This window comes from Bactrocera oleae, chromosome 6 (assembly GCF_042242935.1).
Source record: "Bactrocera oleae isolate idBacOlea1 chromosome 6, idBacOlea1, whole genome shotgun sequence".
Taxonomy (NCBI): Eukaryota; Metazoa; Arthropoda; class Insecta; order Diptera; family Tephritidae; genus Bactrocera; species Bactrocera oleae.
This window is the reverse complement of record NC_091540.1, coordinates 65,281,208-65,299,193: the sequence shown is the minus strand read 5'-3', so window position 1 is coordinate 65,299,193 and position 17,986 is coordinate 65,281,208. Positions and strand designations below refer to the sequence as shown.

General features: G+C 30.4%; 1 protein-coding gene across 14 annotated transcripts in view; it reads left to right on the top strand.

The window, feature by feature from the left end:
* Positions 1-17,986, top strand: part of Svil (Supervillin) — a 368,637-nt gene that overhangs the window by 72,338 nt on the left and 278,313 nt on the right. For 3 of the 14 annotated variants that reach the window (XM_070111689.1, XM_070111683.1, XM_070111681.1), the window contains exons 1-2: positions 14,053-14,348; positions 16,612-17,017. The exons of 4 other annotated variants lie outside the window; for them this stretch is intronic. In XM_070111689.1, coding sequence (XP_069967790.1) covers positions 16,931-17,017 — 87 coding nt within the window. In that variant the 5' untranslated portion in view covers positions 14,053-14,348; positions 16,612-16,930. Of the gene's footprint in view, positions 1-14,051; positions 14,349-14,396; positions 14,413-16,611; positions 17,018-17,986 lie in introns of those variants that run through there. 7 more of the 14 variants (XM_070111691.1, XM_070111690.1, XM_070111696.1 and 4 more) reach the window with 6 other exon arrangements.

Here is a 17,986-nt window from a genome sequence, read left to right as displayed (position 1 = left end):
TTAGAAGTCCTCCTGGAGATCGGCTACGGTGCTAAAGGAATCCAAAATTTTTCAGAATGAATCGCGGATTATTAAATTATAACAAATTCTGTAAATGTATATTATTTATATTTATTTATTAAAAAAAAAAACAAGAATCCACCACTTAAATGAACCGGTCCGGCTCAAATTTGGTACGTTGAACTTTTAGCTGACAAATCGAGGATTTATTCAATAATATATTCGGTTCATTTGTTTTAGGCTTATTAAATTTCAACACGAAAAAATTGTTCTTAATTGCATAATTTTAAATGAAAATAAGTAAAAGTCAATAAATATATCACATAAAATCAAAACATTTCCAAAACCTGAGCAGCTTCCCAGAAAATATCAAAAAATCCCCACACATTATGTGAATAAACAAATCTTGCCTCAACCTGATTATATGATGAATATAAAAACTCAAAATAAACACGAACAAACATTGCTATCGGCATAATTAAAGCAAATTTAAAATATGCTATTAAAATTAAATAGCATATAAAAAATTAGGTGAACTAAAGATGCTGTCGAAATAAAGACAACACCGATGACGGATCAATAAACTTAATATTAATGACAAACAAATAAAGAAAAATAAACACATCCCATTACATATGTAAATGCAAACGAAATGCATTTGAATGCAAACGAAAACGATAATTAACGCAAAACGACAATGAATACAAAGAGAAGACTATAATGAAATCACAATTTTATTGCTTGGGCAATCAATTCAGGTCGATCGTCAAGAGGGCACAAGTAGCTTAACTGACAAATCGGTTGCCGTCAACGATCGCTTAGTGATCGTGGAGTGGTCGATAAATATAACTAAGCAATCAAATTGTTGTGCTGCTTTGTTGCTAGCAATTAACACGTTCGTTTCTTTTATTAATGAATAAATGTTAAAATTGGGGAATTGATGCTAAAAGAGTTGAGGAAAAGTCTTTTTTTAACTATTTTTCGTAGTTTTATGTAATTTTTTTGTTGAAGAAAAACAAGCTTTTTAAATCCAGTTCGTTTCAAATTTAATTTTGTACAACCATTTTTTTTTAAATTTATTCTGTTTAATTTTAGTTTACATTTGAGGAGATTTAAATTTAACCTTTTTAAAAATAACTTTCTTGAATCCGTACATTATGTAATCTTTTTAATGTGTTTTTATTTCAAAACAAACATTTTTTAAAATCATACTTTTATATTTGTTGTTATTATTTTTTTTTTTTATATACATAGATTTTATTATACATACATTGTTTTTTTATATATAAAATTGTTTTATTTATTATTTTTTCCTTTTTCTTTTTCTTTTTAAATTTAATTAAATAATCAATTAATTTTTTTTTAATTGAATTGAATAAAATAATTTTTATTTATTTTTTTTTGATTGAATTTAATACAATTATTTTTTTTTTTTAATTTTTCCATTCTTTTTAAATTATTTTTTTCTATATTTTATTATTTAATTTTTTATATATTTTTTTTTATATATTTTTTTTTATATTTTTAATTTTTTATTTTTTTTTCTTTTGCTTTATTTTTTTGTATTTTTTATCCTTTTCATTTTAAGTTTTTCTTGAGGAGATTTAAAAATAACTTATTTAAAAAAATATACAATAATTTAAAATCCCTACGTTATTTATTTTTTTCAATGCTTTTTATTTTGAAACGAATCTTTTTCGTAATTATAATTTTTATATTTGTTGTTGTTATATTATATTTTATATGTTTTATATATAGATAAGTATATTTATAAAAAATATATATATTCTCTTATTATTTTGTTCTTTAATTTAATTAAATTAAATTATTTATTTTTATTTTTAATATATTAAAATTTTTTTTAAATTTTAATTAAAAAATTTTTTCATATACTTGTATATTCTATTTAATTAAGTTTTTTTTTATTATTATTCCTTTATTATATTTTATTTTATTTTTTTTTTGCTCTCCACACCACGACAAGTGCAGATGACTCCATCTGATCACCGTCGCTCGATCGTTACAATTATAAAACCGAAAGCAAAACGTTTTGGCAATTTAAAATCAATTAACCTTTTTCCTATGGCCAACACATTGGCTGCTGCTGCCTTTCGTTAGGCGGTGACGGTACTAAAAGGAAAAGAAATGCGAAAATTAAAAATTAACAAAAACAAATTTTGCGGCAGACTTTTAACTAACGCCGGCAATGAAAATTACGTGCAAATTAACTGAAAAAGAGCTGATAGATACTCGTCTATATGTGTGTATGTAAGCATGTCTGAAACTATTTATTGTTGTCAACTTGTTTGCCTCTTATTGTTTGTTTCGTTGCTGGTCCCAAGTGAAAGTGCCACATCCGCGAAATGTAAAACGCCAAATACTTGCGAGCCGCCACAAACCGGTAGTTATGAACTGATACTCATTCAAACGTACTTATCGCGGTGCGGTTGAGTGCTGGCAAGAGCGTCAGATATCACACATGAAAACAAGTGGTTAGCGCTTTAAGCATTTGAGCGCTGGAGCAACTGCTGGGTCGGTTTGCAGCGGAGCGTGTGTCAGTTTTTCTATAATTAACCAACCTTTTTGTGCTTAATAATTTGGAAAACGTGTGAAAAATTATTTGGCAATTCTAGTTTTATAAAAGCCAGTGATGTACATTTACTAGGGGAAACACTAAGGCATTTTTTTTAAACAATCATTATATACAATATTCTGATCATGATTTTAGGAACATATCTTACAAAAATGGCTCTTATTTTATTAAAAAACAATACAGTTGGCAACTCCAGTTCTTAATTTTTTTGAAACACAAAAAAATTATAATAATAGTAAGACGAAATCCACTGAAAGTGGTTGAATTAAAAAAAAAAGTTTTATCTTGATATCCGGAATAACTACAAGTCCTATGGTTACATGGTGAAATTGTAGATAATTAAAAGATGTACAGCTTTTATGTGAACACTATTTTCACATAACCTTAAAAATGTATGTGAAAAATTCAAATAACCAACCTTTTGTTTTTTTATTTTTATCTTTTACAATTTTTTTTTTGTTTCACGAACTTTGTGGTAAATTAATCGTTTTATGTGCCAAACACACTAATTTTTGCGTTTTAAAATATTTCTTTTTTTAATCTTATTTGGACTTAACAACAGAAAATGGCCGAAATATCTCACGTCAAAATATCTGATTTAAAAAAAAAAAGTCGGTGGGCTTTTTTCTTCGTTGAAATTTTTTCTTTCTGATTATATACAAAATATATACATTTTTATGGCAAGTTTTCTCAAAAAAAGTAAAAATAGTCACTGACCGTGACTTTGACTCTTAACTTCAGTTTTAAAAGTTAGGAACCCATATTGTTATGAAAATCACAGCAGACAGTAAAGTTTTCCGCTCGGTAGGTCTCCTGAGAACTATTCGCACTTTTAATATATTATAGTAATTTTGACACAAATGTCAAATATCTGTAATCTAAACTCTTTAGAAGTTTTCAAAATAAAACACTGCGTTTGCGAAATATATATAAGTTGTATTAAAATTAATAATAATATTTTGGTAAAATTTTGACAAATATATAACTTGATATTGTACCTTATATATTTAATAGTTACATCTGGCAACCATTTCAAGATGGAAAATAAAACAAAAAAAAACGTTAACTATAAGCTATTATACCCTTCACAAATAAGGCTATATATGCTATATGGTATAGTGTTCCGGTCTGAACAATTTGAAACTGAGATTATAGTATTACCTCTGAGAATAATCCACGCCGACTTTCGTGAAGATATCTCTTCAAATAAAAAAACTTTCCATACAAGAACTTCATTTTTATTGATTTTTGTCAGTTTGTATGGCAGCTATATGCTATAGTGATCTAATATCGGCGATTCCGACAAATTAGCAGCTTCTTGGAAAGGAAAAGATGCGTGCAAAATTTCAGATCTATATCTCAAAAGCAGAGGGACTAGAAGAAGTCAACTGTTCCTCACTACATGTTCATGAATTCATCTGTAGTCCACTTGCAAGCTTTTTGTTTTGCGTTATGCTATTTTTAGGAACAAATAATGTCGGCATATTTTTTCAGAGCACAAGTCAAAGTCAGAGGATTATAAAAGCTTTTAAAGTGATAAAAATATAATGGAATAATTATTTGTAAGTCAACCAATCAGTTCATCATTTTAGCTAACGCCTTTCAAGTGTCATATATGTATTCTCAAGTAAGCGCAAATATGCTAAAACCTCTTATCTACTAGTATATACATATTTAAAATTGTAGCAAATTTTCAATTAGCCAACCATTTTGCAAATTCACTTGTTGCCGCGAATCAGTTGATTATATATTGTTAGCATATATAGTGATGAATGTATGTATATCCAGGCGGCATTTACAAGTCAAGTGCGAGTTCATATTGGTGATTTTCAAAAAAAAAAAAGAAATAAAAAAAGTTGCTGTGCACAACAATTCCATCAGAAAGTCACGTAAACGCCAAGTCCACAGTCAAAACAAAGTCATTTAGATATCGTTTAACACATCAGTGCAACAAAATGTGGCATATCGTATTCCAAAGCACTGTTGTAGGTGTGTGTATGCATCATTTCTTAACTTTTTGTTTATTTTTGTAATATTCTTTGTTTGATTAGCTGTCTGCTAAAGAACTTGTCTATTGCCCACAACCAATAATCCACTCATTTTTTCCTTCTATATGCTAACTTGCCTGCAATGACTGCCACTCTTCTTGTCTTTCTTTATACAAAATAGTTCTTTGTACCTTGCTGGGCATTTCAATGCTGCCATTCTGCATATCCATGCTGTCCATGCCTTTCGAATCCGCTGCAGCATTCCCTTTGGACTTGCTTGGTGTTTTGTGTTTGTTGTTTGTTGCACGTGCTACGCATGCATAGTAGCTGGTGATGCATGTATAGCATGTTGCATGTTGCATATAGTATGCTTTTGTTGCCACTTACGATTACAAACCGCATAATGCCTAGCTACATACACATATATATACATATAGACATGCTTGCAACATAAAAAAGTACCTGCTGACTTTGGCACTCACTTGTGCCGCCGCCACCGTTGGTGAGGTGAATGACATTTGCTGTTTAGACACAAATTGAAAATTAACACCACTTGTTTCTATTTTTACATATTCAAGCGCACATATACATACATATGGTACATACAGACAACAAGCGTATTTCTAGATATGTACATACATATGTATTTGTAAGCATGTAAACAATTTGATAATCTCTTTATTTATACTTACCCATATACATTGACATACATGTGTATTTGTATGTAAAATATTTTTTTTTTTCACTTAAGCTTTTGCTTAGCATTCTAATTTTTGTTGTTATCTATATCATTATATTTTTGTGTACATATGCTTCTAGTTACATATAAACACCGAGTAGATTGCTGGATAGTTATTGTCTATTTAATTGTGTGAATTGAATCAAGAAATCTTTGTATAATAGTTGCGATTACCCAATCTTAAAATTATTAAACATGTTTTTTTTGTTAATTTATTCCTTTTTTATATCATCTAACTGTTATTTTGCAGGAGCTGTAAAAAAATGTAGGAATCGTTTAGAAGGGTATTTTTTTACATTATCTCAGAAAACTTACCAGAGTAATGCATACATTTTTTATACCATGGGAAAGTAGAGTTTACGACGAAAAAAAAAACATATTTTGACGTGAGAACTTTTCAATGAAAATTAGATTCCTTTCCCCATATTAAGTCAATATAAGGAGGAAAATAAAATCTTATAAATCATTTACCCTAAATTTCGTGAAAGAAATGTTTTTTTTTGTAAAAGATAAAAATAAAAAACCAAAACTTGATTTTTGAATTTTTCACATAAATTTTGAGGTTATGAGAAGAAAGTGTCAGCACAAAAGTTTTAGATCTTTTTACTACCCATAACTGTGCTATTTAACTTTTTTCCATAGGCTTTTTGTAGTTTTTCCGGAAATCGAGATAAAGCGTTTTCTAACTTTAAAAACCCAACCACACCTGAGCAATACAGGTAGGCAACCAAAATGTGCGGCAAAGTTTAAACGTGAACGCAGTTTTCTCGATCTTAAGCCACAGAAGAAATTACAGAACACAGTGTGTATAGCTTTTCGTTTTTTAAGCAAAGAGGAACTTTTTTCATCTGAAGTCTGAAAAACTTGATAATGTGCTCATTTTATTATGTTGTATTGAAGAAAGTCATAAAAGTGTCTTAAGCTTACTGTTCTTTTCGTATTTTATGTAGATACAGATCTCGTATATGTTCAATGTTTTAGAAACGGATTCCTTCGACTATGTTTACACGCCATGTTGTGTTCTGTTGTTAATTTGAATATTTTTGATATCGCCAGTCTCAAATACTATTATTAGCAATAAATTGGTTCTAGGGTAACCTAGCGGATACTTCTAATGCGAAGTAACGAACTCTAGAGTGCGAACAGTAAGCCGATAAATTTTGAAAAAAATTGGACCAACCAAAAAATATAAATTTTTTTTTTATCATACCATAAGTAGTTAAATCTTTATATTATTGCGTTGTTTTTATTTCCTTTAAAATTTGATGCAAACCACTTCCTTTATAAATTTATCTTAATTATCAATGAGAGCGACATACTGCTGCTCTCGTTTAAGCACGTATGAGTACACGTAAACTTAACCTGACAAGATGTCATGTCATGCTTCCTATCTGATCTCTACTTAAGCTGTGTTAAAGAGTGTAAATGACAGAAGGTATGTCAAGTGTATAACGCACAACTATAAATTTCACAGAGCGGTCATAAAATTGAAGAAAAGGCAATGCAAATTTTTAAAGTTGGATTTTGCGTAAAAAAAAAAACATTTTAAATGTCAAATAAAGCATTTTCAACGGTTACGACTAATTAAAAAAGCTATCATAATTTTCTGTCAATCAAATAGCTTTTTACCCTCTCATCCCGTCGCTAAGCTCATGTTTAAAACAAAACAATAAAAAGCTGTAACCGTAAATTAATTAGCTCCAAAGCGAGAGAAGCACTGACCTTTTGACTTAGTTAACAAATGAACTTAGACCAAAACGAACGCCACTCAACCACTTTAAATCGAAAGCGTAGCATTCTGCGGCAACCAGCGCTCTGCTTCGTCTTTAACGGCTTTCAGCTGCTACTACTATTGTTGCGAATATCGATTACAGAATACCCAAAAGTGTGTCACTAAAACTTTGTGTCAAAGCAAATGCAAACAATAGAAAAATGTTTATAATAAAGAAAACGAAATTAAAGTATAGTAAAAGAAATGGCCGAGAAGGTCGTTACAGTATGTGAAAAGGTGAGAGATATTAAAACACCTTATTATCATTAAGAGGCTTTAATTATTCAGAAGTTTGCTTGAGTTCACAGACTGTAATTTTGTTTCTGTTGCTATGTTTTCTGGTTCTGTTTCTGTTCATCAATAATGCTGTTTCTGCTTGCTTCTGATTCTGAAATGGTGTAATAACATTTAACTCTCTGCTTTCACACTGAAATTTTCTGTTTCTGTTCTAGTATCCTCATGTTTCGGCTGTGATTAGGTTGCTGTTATTTTTTCTGCTTTCTGTTTCAAACTGGCTGATAATTATTTTTTTGTTTGATTTTAATGGCAATAATTAATTTTGTAAAAAAAATCTTCTTTTCATTAGCCTTTTTTTCTGTAGATTTCAGTAGAAAACAGAAACGGTAGAACTGATTTATTTTGACTTGGAGAGATTTTCTAACTATAATTTATTGAAACCATTAAAATTATTCGCCTATCACATATATATACTTGCATTTCCTTTGGTTTACAACAAGCGAATCAATGCACAAAAATCTTGTTTTTTGAGATCGAATTTAATCGAAATGGCAACTCTGCTTGCAAACATAATTTTCTCTTTCGTTTTCTAATTATGCTGCTCACCTGTGTACGCACATTAAAATAATGTCAGCACAGTGCATGCCATTAGTACGCGCACAAAATTTTCTTGCTTTTATATTTACATACAGACAGAGACATTTATTTTTTCTATTTAGCAGCAGTTGAAAGGAAATAATTAGTTGGCTTTTAAAAATAGAATATTTTCGGCATGAAAATTCTCACAATCGCGAACACATACACATTTCTTTAAGTATATGTATGTGTGTATTTATCTTTGAAGACGCTGAAAGACACTGAGATATGTATGTATGAACATAGGTACTCTTGGAGTATATATATTTTGTATATCATACATGTATAATACAATTTTTTTTTTTAATTTCTTCTCTTTAATCAGGAGGCACTTTATTTATTTTTCTGTTTGCTCTTTTATTTTTCGTGCAACTGTGAGTGTTTTGACTGTAATTGCATGTTTAAAGTTATATACATATAAATTTGTATATATTATATATATGTATATCAGTTTAAATGTTTTCTGTATATATTATATATATATATATATCAGTTTAAATGCTTTCAGTAGCGCATCGGATGTTAGTTGTGAGAAGAAAAATCTATGAAAATATTAAATAAAAACAAATTTGACGCGAGTCATCAATAAGAATGTGACTACAAGGGAATCTTATCATTTGTGGTCAAATTTTACATGAAATTTTAATTAGTAAGAACTTGTGTTTTACTTTGATCTAAGTCAGCCGCGTTTTCTTAAAATAAATATATGTTTATGAAATGTATATATGCAAGTATTTATATTTATTAGTCACTTTTTTGACAATATAATTTACCAAAGTCAGAAAGCTTTTGTTTAAATAAATGGGAGAAAATTTTGGTTGTTTTAATGCTTAATCAGTTTTAGAAATTTTTGTTTTCTTAAAGCCGAAAAGTTATTTGGAAGAATTTTACAACTTTGAGATAATTATATTTTAAATATTTGAAATTGTTTAAGTTAAATAAAACTTGTTCTAATATACTCCGAACAAAAAACTAAGTGGCTGCTTTAGGCTTAACTGACAGCTCTCAAGTTAACTGCTCTTTGAATATGAAACTGTACTGATAGTTTTCATATTTTCGAACACAAACACAGTTTTCTATTCAAAATATTACTCTTGAAAGCAATTTCTAATTGACTTTAGAGGCGAGATACTGTACTGGGTTAAAATAAATTTTCAAATGCTTGTGTAACGTCATTCTAGCGAATTCTGTAAGAAAAATAAATGCTAATCAAAAAAGCACCTGTTTCATTTAGTTGTAGTTTTTTGAAGACGTTACCATGAGAAATAACAACAAATTGTTTTTCATATCTCTAAGTAGCAAAATCGATTCAAAAGAACTCCCATAACTGTAAACAACGTAGGGAAACCCCTATAACATCTGATCAAAATTTACCCGGACTGACAAAAAAATTCATTTGGAAGTAGTTTTTCACAAATCCTTATTATTTTCTTGAAAATAGGTCTGAGGCTCGGCTGGGATGGCCTTCAATGCTTTCAGCGAATGTTGGTTTTTTCTGTTTCGATTTCGGCTCATTTTGCTAGCGTCTTTCGCTAGATTGTTGGACAGTTTCGACATTTAATTCATAAATAAACGTCCCGTCATCAGTAAAGCGTTTGATGAATGTAGGGTTCTTAACTACGTCGTCAAGCATCTCTTTTGTGACTCCTACTCGACGCCGATTTTGCAAAAGATTTAGGTATTTGGCACGAATTCAGCATTGACAAGTTTCATACCCAAAACATTAACCAAAATGTGTTGAGTCGATCTTTATACTTTTTTACTGTTTCTTTAACTTTTTCGATGTTATCACTATTAGACGAGTCGTGCAATCGCATGAGGCAAGTTTCCGATGACTTCATAGTTTATATCGACCAGTTCGGATCAAATTTGATCTGATGATATAATGGTACACTGACTCCTCGAAGTCGACTATGAAAGGAAGAAAGGGAGTTCGACGCGGAACAACATTTGCCCCAATAATATTTTTGGGGTTTCTAATCGTGCAGAAATTGTATGAGATGTTGTGAAGAGGAAAGGGCACAATAGACTATACAAGTATGTTACAAAATAGCAAGTCTTCAATCCTATCTAATTCAAACTAACTGTATGAAAACCCAAACTATAAAAAATTCAAGATTAAAAAAAAAAACTAAAGATAAAAATAAAAATACCCTTTTTAATAAGTGTTCTCAATAAATTGAGCATCCAAATATAATTAGCATTCCGACAGCTGCTCAATAGCTTGTCCAAAATACCTAGTGACCCATTTGCATCAATCGTTTTCGCATTCAAAGTGCCGGCTGAGTGTTAATTGCTGTTCGGTCCCATTCAATGAATATCATTGCAAGCGCTTCATTATATGACATAATGACATTTTTGTGCTTCCGCAATTTTCAACGCAACAATAACAAAAAACAACATTGTGTGAACAACTCCTAAACACTTTCATAGCAGCAATCGTTTGACGAGCTGTGAGGACATTTTTGACCTATAAAACATAATTTTTTGCAATCGTTTGCATTTTTCCAATGAAGTGCCAAGAAGTGCCACGAGCAGTTGCAAGCTTTTTAATGTGCAACACATGTGCATTACTTTGCCGTTGTCGCTTACCGTTACAAACGCTTTACGAGCAACAACACCCTGTCATTAGTTCGGCGCTGTAATTTCGAGCGCAAAGAAATAGTAGCAGTTGGGAGTGCTTGCGTATTAAGCGGCGGCAGCGGCGGCAATAGTGTCTCAGCCTCAGTATGTAGTGGGCAACCACAAATGATAATAATAATATTCTAAGCACTGACTGTCCGCCTGCTGCATTTCCGAAATTTTGACGCGTCTGTGCGCGTCTAATGCAGTGATGCGATGCATTTTCTTCTAAGTGTCGCCTTGTCCGTGCCCACTCGATGTGACTCGCTTTGAGCAAATAGAAAAAAAATTAAAAATTTTTTTTTTTTATTTACTTTGCCATTTTGAGCTTCTACACTATTTTTTCTCTTTCGACGAAGCATTTCTCTTTAATTTTTGCTTTTCTTTTCCGCAAATGAGTAAAGTGTTTAAAATTAGCTGCATTTGATTTCGTTTTTTTTTCGTTTATATTTTCGTACATTTTCTTCCTATATTCTTTTGTCCATTTTTCATTTAATTTTGTTATTTTTAACCAAATTTATTTAATTTCTTACATTTCTGTCTCTTAGCTTCAGTTGGGCATGTTTTTTATGGGACTTTGTGTATATATTATTGTGTTTGTATATTTCCTTATATTGTTGTTGTTTTTATTTGTAAATATGTGTGTATATTTTTCAGTTTTCGCTTTTGAAACATTATTTAAAATTTTTTTATTCAAGTTGTTTTTTGTTTTATAAATTATTATTCTTTTTTTTATATTTTTATATTCTTAAACTTTTTTTATTTTTTTATTTATTTTTAATTTCTCTTTGTGCGCTTATGTCAAATTCTGTTGCTGTAAACTCAAAACTAAAAGCCCTTTATGATTTTGTTAATTAAGCAAAAAATATAATACCCACTGACATTTTTATGCGTGTCGTTAATCGAAGTATATTTATATTTGCCTTTGTTTGCTAAGTGTTGCGTCGCATCTTTCTTCGTCAAAAGGGATTTGTTAAAACAAAAGCCTCAGAACACAGACTGTGGTTGTAAACATGTCAATAAAGAAAATAATGTGTTAACAAGTGGAGCATACGCTCAGATTTTTCAGACGATAACAGTGTAAATTTTTCCACTCAGCTCTATGGACTAATATTTAAAAACTTTTGGAGATAAAAAAAAAAAAAATTCTTACGCATATAACTATATGTAGATTATAAACTATAAATAAATTAAGGAATCTAATTAGTTTTAACATGATCTCAGTCCAATCTCACTTCCATTAATATATATGTATTTATCAACTGATCGAATTTTACCCGGACTGGTCCATTTAAACTGCGCGCACAAACCGAATGTAATATTTGTTTAAGACGCAAAAAGTTTGTCTTTCGATTTTTACTATGGAAAAACATTGAATAACGTGTTTGGAGAGTCTATTTCATCACGCAAACATCGAAAACTTGATTCATGTGAGTCGTCCTTCACCTGTTAATGACGATAACACTAAAGAAACAGTGCTGGAACATCGTCGTCTTGGCATAAGAGAGATATAGCAGAGGATCTCAACAACTCTTATGGATTCACTCAACATATTTTGGTTAATTTTTTTTTTGGGTATGAATCATCTCGTAGCAAAAGACTAGAATCTATTGCAAAACAACGTCGAGTGGAGGCCGTAAAAGAGATGCTTGACAACGTAGCTGGGCTTTATGAAGATATATATAGCTTTATGAATATGACATCGAAACTGTCCAAAAAATCTCTCAAATGCGGCTGAAAAATTAGTCGAAATCGAAAAAACACTAAAGGCCATCCAACCGCGGCTTATATTAAAATACGTGAAAATCAAGTTTTGTTTTTTGTCAGTTCGGGACATATCTGATGAGCTGATATGTTGCCATAGTTTGAAGTTGAGGGCTAAACAACTTCTGGAGATGCCAACAAATTTTGTATATATATCACTTGATGTATCACGGTTTGTAGCTATCGCCATCGATAGAAATCTCCAACGTCTAATACTGATGACTATCTTTATCCAACTTATATATATATATATAATTCATTTTTAGATCGTTAAGTAGACTAGGTCTGCTGTTTTTGATGAGTTTGGTGGTTTCTCAAGTTTTTGACTAAATAATCCCTATCCCCCAAACCTTCATTTGTCTTTTATGTAAATATAGGTATTTAAGGAGAATTGAATCTCATATAATCTTATATAACTCGGAACTGTTAAAGAGGCAATCAGCCTAGTGATTAGAAGTATCAACAAACACAGTGCAGGACGAGAACTCGATTCGTAATTTCCTCGTGCGGTTTGTAGATAACGACACGTCTTGGAATGTATTTCTGTCCTCAGAAACTTTCTTATAAGGGCTATCTATGGTTCTATAGACTAATTTGAATATTTTCTCTAAAACTGACGGAGTAAATATTTTTTGAAAGCTTAAGCTGAAGTATTTTTTTATACATTAATTGGTTGAGAATTAAATGCTTTTAGGGGAACGAAATATACATGAAACGCCAAAAGGTATGCTTCAGATTAACGTTGGAAAACATTTAATCATATAATAAAATATTTTGGGAACAATATTTCTCACTAAGAAAAAGCAAATGAGTTAATGTTTCTTCAACTATTATTTTTTAATTAATCTCTGCTTAAACAACTGAAGTATTTAATTACTCAAATCAAATTTATTAATTATGTCATTATCTTTAGAATTTGAATTAAGCAATGAGCGGGCATCATGCCAACCTGTGGCCAAAAGCAAGGTCAAGTTCGCCGATTCGCTTATCGAGTACATACATCTTTACAATCTTATTACAGATTTTAAATTTTTTGAATTTTTTGCAATTACACTCTAAACACTTACTTCAAACACTCTAAACAACACAAGTCCAAAAACGGTTATAATTCATTGCCAACTTGAAATAACTACAGTCATTAACGTAATTAATAGTTACTATGTTTGGCACGCAATCGACTGCTACTTTTTCCAGTTCATTCACAAAAACCTTATTAACAAAAATATTTCCCACACTACCCAAACAGAAAAATACCGAAAAAAGAATTAAGTAAGTGTTAAAGAAAAATTTAAAAGTGGCGCACAAGAAAACGTAGTAAATAATTATGAAAATTTTTCTGCACTTCTTAAAAAGCCATTAACGAAATTACCGCAATAGCTTCGCGGCTGGCTGGCTAGCTACTTTACTTTACGCATCTTGCCGCCAGCCAACCTAACACAACGCGCTGCCTGGCCGCCCAGTTGCGCTCGATTCGCCAGCGCTCTCAGGCGCTAAACGCGAGCAATATGCAGATAAAATAAATTTTACTATTTTGGGCCCCAAACTAGAGTTGAGAAACTAACGCGCGCGCACACACATTCGCCACCAAACTAGCATCTGCTTGAGGTCTCTTGTACGAATGCTCGCACGCGCTTATTTTGGCTGCTCAATGGTCGCATCGCTCCACATACGGCTGGCTACACTACTGCCACTTGTCTTTTAGCCATTTAGTCGCCGAGCGAGTGTGGTCGTGGGGTGGTTACGCCGCAGCAAGCCGTACGCATAAGCGCAAAGTGCGCCGCGCCGCATACACAATATTTCCCGAACGATTTACGAGTCTGCAAATTTATTAGTTTCTTCAACGCGCTGGTTGTTGGCGTTTCGAAATTTGTTTTTTTTTTGCTGTTTATTTTAACATTAAAGTTCATAGTAAATAGTGTTAATAATAACTACAGAAGATAAAGACGAAAAAATTTTTTGGCAAAAAGAGTTTTCTCATATATTTCAACGGTCTTTTTGGTTTGCTATAAAATAATTGTTGATTGTTGTTGCTATTGTATTGTGCTAAAGTGGCGATGTTGTGGTAGTTGTTTAATATTATTGTGATTATTTTTAATTTTATTGTGTGATTATTGTTGTTATTATTTGTGTTTTGTTTGTTGTGACTGCAGTGTTATTTTGATTAATGTTTTTTTTTTGGCGTCTTGAGATGTTTTTTAGATAGAAAAGAATATATGTATATGGCGATCAAAAATAAGATCAAGATCTTCATAAAATAATTTTTTTCTGTGTCTGAGATGTTTTTAGTTAAACAAAATATATTTACCGATCAAAATTGATATCAAGATCTTCATACGAGATTGATTTTATTCCTTCTTGTGTCTGAGATGCTTTTTTGATAAAAAAAATTGATAATTATCGCTAATATTTTTTTGGCAGACTTATTTGGTTCAAGTCTATATGACCCTTTAGTTACAGTTTTTAAATTAAATTTTTATTAATTTTTGACTATTTGATGGCTGAAGATCGGAAGACAATTCCAACCACTGATCTGCTATACAGCTTTAGCATATCTTGCTCTAACTTATCATGCTTTATTAGTCTCCCGGTAATGGTTTTTTAAAATATTTACTATTATAGGTAACATATGTGGATATTTAAAAAAATAGTTTTTCTCTGTGTTGATTGTTTCAAGTTTAGCGGCGTTAAAGTAGATTTGAAAATACATATATATATATAGATTTATTAGATCTTTCAATTTTAGGAGAAGAAGACCAAAAAGCTGTAGACTTAAATCGAACGAAATAAATAAATAAATATACGAAAATCTGAAGGATATAAAGCCACTTAGGTCACCAAAATAGATTAAGACAGTTTCGTCACCTTGTCCTTTTCGGAGACCGTTTGACAGAAAAATACGTTGGATCGTAACGTTTTAAATGAAAGCAAGTGACAAAATTTGGCGTGAATTATTGTTCAGATCGGATCTCTATAGAATATATAGGGTCTACCAACAACAAAGACGTGATGTTAAAATGAAATAAAACAATACCGACAATTTTCGAAATGAAACGAACAATATTGAAATGGAAAACCTTACTGAACACACTGATAAAATTTTACACAAATCCGTAAACAAACATGACCACCACAAGCTGTCAAAATCACGTCATCCCTATTGGTAGACACTGTAGTTGCCATACAAAGCAAGACCAAAACCTTTGTGTATACCTTTTTATGCTATAAGAAATGCAGATGTAAAAGATGCTATAGTTTCGGTGCAGCTGAAGTTAACTTTTTCTCTGCTTTTAGTTTTTGTTGGTTTTTGTGTTTTCTAAGGAGTCTTTATATTTTTTATTATTTATTATTTTTATTGTTCAGTTTTTATTTATGTTTTGTTTAATTTTGATTAAAAATAATTGTTAAATTGTGTTTTTTAAATTTTTTATAATGGGTTTAATATAAATTAAATTATTTAATTTAAGTGGGTGTTTATTTATTTTTTTTATTTTTAATTTTTTTTTATTATTTTTTTTTTTTTAGTTTTATATCCAATTTATTTGTTATTTAATTTTTTTATATATATTAAAAATTTATATAAAATAAAACATTCTAAATATTAAATTAATAATTTTTTATATTTTATTTTAATTTGTGTAACTATGTGCATTTAATTTTTCTTCATTTCATATTATAAGTTGAAATTGATTAACTTCCCTAATAATTTATTTTTAATATTCCGCTGTTTGCACATAATTAACATAATATATTTGGTTTTAAATTCTGTTTAATTTTAATTTTAACTCATTCTTTACACACATGCATATCTGTATATTTATAAAGCATATACATATGTAAATACACATATTATTCCCAGCAGTCCACTGGCTTTTCATGGCATTTGTTTTTCTTGGCATAGTGCCTGCCACACTTAGCAGTCCGCCAGGGCGTATACAAAACATTACAGTTGAGTTGGGTTCTGTTGAGTAATATTTCGCATTTTTTCACAATATTTTTCCGGGCACACATTACAATCACATCTATAATTGTGCGTATAATTGTACGAGTTTATTTCATTGTGCGCTTTTTTGCGATCATTTGTAAGGCGGCAAATTTCTATAAAGTAGTTGTGCGAGTGTGTTTGGGTGAATGTGTATTAGTGTAATTGTCAAATTTAGTGTTCAGGAAATTAAAATAATTATTTATATGTATAATTATTTATATGCTTGTATTTAATTAAATTACTATGTTTGTCATAATTTATAAAATTTCTCTTCTTTAGCATTTGACGGCATAAAGAGCATACGCACACTTACATATATATGGTACATTTGTGTGTATGCATGTAAGTGGTTTCAGGCTTTCGAAGCCTTGTCGCTTTGTTTGTCAAACAATTGACGCCTGCGTTTACGTCTCTGCCACACCATCACCACCCGACGCCAGCGACGCATTCGCAGTGTTAAAAAAAATTATAAATATTAAAGTTTTTTTTTTAATTTACTCGCGTTTAAGTGCGCACACAAATAGGAGTATACAGTGTAGAACGTGCTACACATTTTAAATTTTAACCGAAAGCATACATACATACGCTGGTAGGCGGAATGCCTGTGCTACGTCAATTCTCACGCAATCCGCAAACGCGCAGCAATGAGGAATTCATTTTCATACGTTGTGGTAAAAATACAAATGTATGTATATGTATTTGTGTAGTAAAAATAATTGCAATAGATTTATAAGTAGATACCCACATGGCACATACACTTATGTACATATGTATGTATGTATGAGAATTAGACAGCATCAAAATTATACAAAAAATAAACAAATAAAATTAAAATAAAATAAAGAAATAAGCATACAAATGAATATACTTATTTATATGTATTATGATGGGCCAAACAAAAAACTTTAAATTTTTTTCCTAAAATAAATATTTTACTATAAAATATCATTTTTAAACTTTTCTATTTTATCTTAAAGTTATCAAAAGTTATAAGAAATAATATACGAGTATATTATAATTATCTTTTTCGAGTTAGGATTATACTTTGACTCGAATAACTTTTGAACGAGTCGACTTAGCAAAAAATCATATCGGACCATTTTTGTAGATCGTTAAATTCGCTAAAAGAATAAGTTCTCCTTTCTAGTATACAATAATTTGTTGAAATCAATCAAACATCCAAACAAAATAAGAAAATATTCCTGTGTTATTTATATGGAAAATCAAAAATTACAATACGCCACCCGTTACTATTTTATTATTAATAGCGCTCAAAATATACCAGCATTTTTTTCGTTATTGCGGACGATATTTTCACGATATCTGAGAAAGAGAATTAAAAAAGTTTTTGATCCACCCTAATATGTTATATGTATGTATATATTTGTGTACTTGAAATTTGTATTCGCATGCATGTATATATGTTTTTATTGTTGTATTATTAGTGTAACATATGCTTATGTCTAATTGAAGCTTGCATTTTATGTCAGCATCTATGGTATGTTGTGATAATTTTAGCACCTTGTACCTACCCGCACCCAATACCCGCTTAATGTACACGTACAGACATGCATACATAATTTATGAACAAACATAAATATGTGTGTTGATAGGTATGTAAAATATATTGACACGCTGGTGATTTTTTTCAGGA